Source organism: Syzygium oleosum, unplaced genomic scaffold, assembly GCF_021117445.2.
Source record: "Syzygium oleosum isolate NSW1041296 unplaced genomic scaffold, Sole_v2.1 Sole_v2.59, whole genome shotgun sequence".
NCBI classification, from domain to species: domain Eukaryota; kingdom Viridiplantae; phylum Streptophyta; class Magnoliopsida; order Myrtales; family Myrtaceae; genus Syzygium; species Syzygium oleosum.
The window spans coordinates 243409-250308 of record NW_026607543.1 but is presented as its reverse complement, the minus strand read 5'-3'; the positions used below and the strand labels follow the sequence as shown (position 1 = coordinate 250308).

The 6900-nt window shown below is 45.3% G+C and overlaps 1 protein-coding gene across 1 annotated transcript; it reads left to right on the top strand.

Moving 5' to 3' along the window:
- The first annotated feature begins 3073 nt into the window (after nt 1–3073).
- Nucleotides 3074–6406, top strand: LOC115684517 (uncharacterized). The gene is made up of 2 exons (XM_030609264.2): nt 3074–3965; nt 5382–6406. Exons 1-2 carry the CDS (start codon nt 3343–3345, stop codon nt 6019–6021), a joined length of 1263 nt encoding a protein of 420 aa, XP_030465124.2. The 5' UTR covers nt 3074–3342; the 3' UTR covers nt 6022–6406.
- The last annotated feature ends 494 nt before the right edge of the window (nt 6407–6900 follow it).

Genomic DNA, 6900 nt, shown 5'->3' with positions numbered 1-6900 from the left:
TCAAAAGCTTTGAAAAACAAAGTAGTACGAGGAGCCAAAGTGCCCGGACAGAAAGTGCCATCTACCTTAACTAAAGTGAAACATTCGATTGCGCATCACCTCCTTTAATTTAATTTAACTTAACTTAATTTATATCCTTCAAGAACACGACATATTACCCCTAAAATGCATGTCAACACGCCATCTTTTTTTTTTTTTTTTCAAATAATTGATATAAGACTAGGGGTGATCGGTTTTAGGGTGGGTCGATTCCTACCCTGAAATCGGAAATCAGATAGGACAGGACCAGCTCCTTGTCTATGGAATTGGGAACCGACCCTTTCCACCTTGGAACGGGATTGGACCGGACTAGAAATGATTTTGTTTCAAAATGTTTTATTTTCTTTTTCTAAAGTTCCTAAATATATTGGAAGTTACATTAGTGTATGATGAAATTACTAATCATAGAAAAGTTACTAGTAAAAAAAGAAATTATTTCCAAAAATAATCTATACATTTTGCTCTTGCTGAATAACAAAAATAATAATATACATTGAGCCGGTTTCACCAGTTCGGTTCGGTCGATGAGATTCCTTCTCAGGAACCGAGAACCGGATTGATACCCGCAAGAATCGGACTGATTCCCGCGGGAACCACCTAGAATAGGTAGGTTTAATCCCTGAGTTGGATTGGGATTGATACACAACCCTAAATAAGACGCTCATGTGAATCCGATATATATTCCATAAAAGATAGATAAGCTTTCAAATTGGATGACCCCTTTCCATGATTAGCTGTTTCATGATCATCCCAGCTCCTCTCTCTCTCTCTCTCTCTCTATCTCTATCTCTCTGTATCAAAGGAGTCTGGTTGGATGTTTTGGTCGTTTCCATAGAAGCCATTCCTCATGTTAGCTGGCTGTTGTTACCAACTTGGCAAGAGTCATTGTATTGATATGATAACACAACTGTAATATGTTTCGGATATTCCCTTTTGCCCATAAGCAATGCCACTATAATTACTAATATTTCATTAAATTTTTCCCAATACTTGAAAAAAAATATAAACAATAAGCTCTCTTGAGAGCACCTTTTGGGAGTTGAGACAAAACATGATGCTATTGGTTGTTTTCTCCCATGAAAGATCAAAAGATTACCCACTTAAACTGGGTTTTTTTTTTAATTTCTTAAATTGAGTGAAAAAGAAAGGAGGAAGCCCACTGAAATTATCCATGGTAGTAAACTTTACAAAATAAAGTTTCCAATTCCCAACCTATTCCTCCTTACCATAACATAAGGTTACACTTTCCCAACTAAAATTCGAATAATTGAACGGAGACAAGGTTGGAGTTTCATTCGCTAATTAATGTCATTAATGTGGTTAATCCTTCCCCCTAAAAAAAAAAAAAAAAAGACAATTGTGGTTAATCCGCCGCCGAAAATGTTGTTGTCCAAAAGAACAATCATGCAAAATTCGTCAGCGAATGCCACGTCGTCAGCAATCGATTCTTGATTAACGATTGTGGCGATATTATCGTATTTTTCGCCACATTAATGATAATAACAATTATTATTTTTTTGGAAAAAAATAAATTAAACCCGAAAAAGAAGAGGAGGGAAAATAGTTGGGAAAATGGGTAGACCCAACAAAGACTCCCTTCTTTCTCTTCAAACCTTCCATGCAATCTTTTCTTTCCTCCCCCATCATCATCATCATCATCACCATCACAAACGTGGGTGACAGCCGGAGCTTAGCTGGGCTTGGACCCCGCCATGCATGGAAAGTGGGTCCGGATTTTCCCGAGAAAGTATTGTTTTCTCGCCAGCTTATCCACCTTTCCTTTTCCCTCAAAAAAGAAAATTTTTTTCCCATCTTCCTTAACCTCTCTCGTGGCCCCCCTTTGATCTTCTGGTGGTGCCATGCCAGTGCAGGATCTTTGCCTTGTAAAGATATTTGATAAGGGCATAAATGCCGGATTTTTATTTCTGGGGCAAATTGTGACCGGGAATCGAGATTATTCGGGAAATGGAACGAGATAAGGTAAGTATGGAAATGGGTCGATCGATCGATCGTTTGGCGTGATCCGAAAAGATAGAATTTTGTACTTGGTATTTTTTACCTCAAGGTGCCTGGTCAGAAATGTACAGTTCTTAGTTGTCTAGGTGCCCCTTTGGATAAGGTGGGAAAAAGAAACCAAATGCAGAAAGGTAAATCTTCACTATTGTAATTTTGGGAAAATCTGAATTGTGGCCATACTGGGAGGAATTCAATGATTGGACTAATGTTTTTGGTCAGTGCTTGAGTTGGCATCACCAACGCTTAGCAAAACGGCCCGATGTGAATCCGTATTCTGGCTGTCAATGCATAGCTCTGTCGTTTCTAAAAACGGAACGCACAATTCATGCCGCCGGTTAGATCTTTTTGGAAAGCGAGATGTTTAGCATAAACATGTACATCGAGTTTTTTTTTTTTTAAATCAGGTCCATCCCGAGGAAAAATTGAAAGGGAGGATTTTCGAAGGCGATACTCGGGAATTCGAGAAATTGAAAAGAAACAAAAGCTACTACTCACTTTACATACGGCCGGTGATTTTCCCTAAGGATATTTAAAATGAAAAAAAAAGGGAAAACAAGGCAACCTGCGGCGCAAAAAGTCAAGAACAAGGCTACAGATAAAATCATTGTTTCACAATAATTTTTTTATATATAATATATATATTCACCCAAAAAGTCTCCACGGGTCGTCACTTTTTCCTATCCATTTTCCCGCGAACATAGGAAGAGAGCAAGATTAAATTAACCAAATAAATCGTAAATTAAAGAAAAAACCCGAAAAGAGCTAACGACACAACTAATTTTAGAAATGATTAAAATAAACATCCGCGAAAATTAGCCGAGCCAAAGTGTAGAAAGGGGAAATTTCCCGATTATGCCGATGACTGTTCTCGTGTTATGCATGCCGGTTCAATATCGATAATTTGACGAGCGTTTTCGGGACACCCGTTAATCTAATCGGTAAGAAAGAAAAAAAAAATAATGAAAAGAAGAGAAAATGGCCATGTAGATATATAAAAGAAGCAAACAAGGAAAACAGCTGCGCTACACTCCATACGAGCGTGAGAGAGAGAGAGAGAGACGTTAAAACAGGTTGGGGAGCTTGAGCAGACGATCCATTGCAGCCTGTGAAGTTTGGAGATGTTCACGAAGCTCTCTTTCTCTCTCTAGAATCACCGTGCGCCTCTTCTCTCTCTCTCTCTCTCTCTCTCTAAAAGCTTCCGCCGTCGCCGGCGAGACCTGTCGGAGGGACCGGCGCCCCAACTTCGCAGCACCGGTCAGCGTTCGCGTCGTCCGAGGATAACCGAGGATGGATCCGTGCCCCTTCGTGCGCCTGATCGTCGAGTCCCTGTCGCTGAAGCTCCCCGTCGACCCGTCCAAGCCCGCCGTCGCCGGCGGCGGGGTCCACCCGTCCGCCACCCCGTGCTTCTGCAAGCTCCGCCTCAAGAACTTCCCCCCGCAGACCGCCCTCCTCCCGCTCTCCCCCTCCGCGTCCTCCGCCGACGACCCCCCGCCGGACACCGCCACCTCCGCCCCGGGCTTCCACCTCGACCCCGCGGCGCTGCGCCGGCTCTCCGGCAAGCCCTTCGCCCTCCGGGTCTCCGTCTACTCGGGCCGGATGGGGGGCCGCACCTGCGGGGTCAGCGGCGGGAAGAAGCTGCTCGGGCGGGTCCTGGTCAGCGTCGGGCTCGACGGGGCCCAGGCCCGGCCCGTCGTCTTCCAGAGCGGGTGGCTGAAGCTCGGGCCCGCCCCCGGCAAGCCCGCGCCCGCGCGGCTCCACCTGGTGGTCCGGTCGGAGCCCGACCCGAGGTTCCTGTTCCAGTTCGGCGGCGAGCCGGAGCTCAGCCCGGTCGTGTACCAAATCCAGGGGAGCAACATCCGGCAGCCCGTGTTCAGCTGCAAGTTCAGCGCCGACCGGAACTGCAGATCCCGGTGAGTCCTTCGGGCCCATTTTAGCGTAGCCCCACGTCCCCGCGCTAACGTGCGCCCGGGTTGGTTCTTCACCTTATGGTCATTTAATTTTCATGAGAAATATATTCCAGGGAAGGGATCACTATGCTCTGTCTCTATTAATTAGAGGGGGGGCCTATAGGGCTATGAAATTATTTTTCAGGATTTTTAGGGCTTTGGTTCCTGCCAATTTACGCATGTGGGGTTGTCAAATTTGTTCAATTTTTTCTCTTTTTTTTTTTTTTGCTTTTGCAAGCAGTTGAACCGAAAAAAAGAAAAAAGAAAATTTGAAGCACATGGGATTGTTGCAATTTGGTCAAGGACCCTATCTGGTCCTCATCTTCCCTTTCTTTTCATGGTGGGTAACCCCTTGACCCCCCCCCAATCTCTCTCTCTAATTTGTACTATAATGTTAATAAATTGAAATTTCACTGTAAAAGATCCAAAAAGGTGAAAAAGGGTAGAGAAGTGACAATCTTGTCAGATTTCTTTCCCCTTTTTTAATCACCCCTTTTTCTTGGGATCTGCCAGCATCACGGGCCTAGGTAGTAATAGGTAAGTATAGGCATGTTCACTGTACGGAGCTTGGCATATAAAGAGTAGTAGTGTTCATGGTTTTTCCTGGTTCTAGGATTGTCTGAAATTCGAAAGGGAAAACGAAGTTCAAAACTTTCGAAAAAATTGCTGTTCAATGGGTCCAGATCATGTGAAATATGATGTGTTGGTAAGATCTCGCTAATGTAAATCATTCGTGAGACTGCAGTGAAGTAAAATGGACGATATAATCGACTACGTATGAATTACAAAAGCGGGTTGATTTGTTTCTTATTCTAAAGTATCCCCATCAATCTGAAATTTATAATAATTCTCTGCTTGCTTTTTTACAATATTTGCATCGATTTATCGGTTCAATCATCCCTAATCACGATCTGTGCTCTGTGTTGTCGTAAATAGGAAGAGAGCCTTCTAGTGGCCTCGAATCTTTAGGACAAGCATTTGGCGATTAGTTTAAGAAAAACGAGGGCGTCTTTGGCTGACAAAGCCAGTTGGTCAAAGAGACAGCTCCAAATCTTCTCCAACTGTCATCGACAACTACCCTCGATTCTTCCCATGTGCAACTGCTTAGCTCCCACCGTATTAAATTCGCAAATTGATCATTGGGAATTGATGTTTTCAATGAATTCTCGACTGACCCTCGATTTATTTTATTGATTTGTGCTTGATTAAAGAAACATTTGATCGTGTAGTTTCTGGTTTGGTACCGTGACTAGATGACTAGGTAGGGTCTAGTCCAGTCGGCATCATTATGCATGCCATTGTAATAGTTTGGCAACAATCTGTTTCGATCATGTGGTTTTGACAAATTTTGATTCTTGATTTGTGTGCTGGCAAAACCAGATCCTTGCCATCGGATTTCACCAACACCAGAGGATGGATGAGGACTTTGTCCGGGGAGCGGGAACGGCAGAGCCGGGAGCGGAAGGGGTGGATGGTCACGATCCACGACCTGTCGGGCTCGCCCGTGGCTGCCGCCTCGATGGTGACCCCGTTCGTGCCCTCCCCGGGCTCCGACCGGGTCTCCAGGTCGAACCCCGGCGCGTGGCTCATCCTTCGCCCCAACGGGTACTCGGTCAGCAGCTGGAAGCCGTGGGGCCGGCTCGAGGCGTGGCGGGAGCGGGGCCCCACGGATGGGCTGGGTTACAAGTTCGAGCTGGTCACCGAGGGCGGGCCCACGAGGGGGATCCCCATAGCCGAGGCCACGATGAGCGTCAAGAGGGGCGGGCAGTTCAGCATCGACGTCGGGTCGAGCCTGAAGTCGCCCGTGAAGGGCTTCGTGATGGCGTCCACGGTGGACGGCGAGGGAAAGACGAGCAAGCCGGCGGTGCAGGTGGGCGTGCAGCACGTGACCTGCATGCCCGACGCCGCCCTCTTCATCGCGCTTTCCGCCGCCATCGACCTCAGCATGGACGCGTGCCAGCTTTTCTCGCATAAGCTGAGGAAAGAACTATGCCATGATGATCAAGATTGCTACACCTGAGAATGCAAACATCTGAATCTGAAACATATGCCCTGCTAACTGATTTTTCTGACTGTGACGACTGATCGGTACTTGCTCGGCCCGGAGCGAAAAGGACTGCGGATTTGAGCGGAAAAACATGGTTGCGCACTTCACAAATTTTTCTCCTTGCGATCGCGATTGCTTCTTTGATTGGATTTTGGTGATTTTGGTACTTGTAGAGTGGGGGAGTTTGATACTGGTGTTGTCTTTACCAACACTTTTGGTGGGATTTTCTCTTTGTTGAAGGCATTTTTCTCTTTTCTTCTTCTTTTTGTATAATTTACTCTTAGTAATTGTACAGACAGGGAGATCTGGGTTTGCTACAGTTGCTTGTTCATAAGAATATATTAACTGATTCTTTGATTGCTTTGCTGACTCTGCATTGACAAGCTAGGCTGTTACTCATATATTGTCTTCTTGCTGGCTTTTGACATGGTGGACATGTGAAAATGATGCTGCGTCCCAAGGTTGTTGTCTCCCTCTGATGGTGACTGGTGAATGGCTGCACTCTTGATGCATGACACTGTTTTTCTTTTGGTAGATGTATCTCGGTTGCCTCGAATGATTGTGTCTTCTGCCCAACATAAAGCAAACTGAACATTTTTCCTGCGTCAGAAACGATTTCTTTTGGATCAACTTGATTCACAAAGCTAAAGGACGCGTGCATATTTTCCCGTTTGAAATCTTTGATGAGGCAAAAAGCGAAATCTCGAAACGAGCTATATCATCTTTTGATTGTGCAAATCTGCAATGAGAGACAGTTTTATGGCCGTACTCGTTGTCGCACGAGCATGTCAAGTGGAGAAAATTCTGCTGGGCCTTCGCCTGAACCAGGCAGGGAATCCACGTTGTAGGCTT

Coding starts and splice junctions, on each gene's coding strand:
- LOC115684517 (XM_030609264.2), top strand. CDS start 3,343: ATGGATCCGTGCCCCTTCGTGCGCCTGATCGTCGAGTCCCTGTCGCTG. Junction 3,966..5,381: donor GACCGGAACTGCAGATCCCG/GTGAGTCCTTCG, acceptor TGGCAAAACCAG/ATCCTTGCCATCGGATTTCA.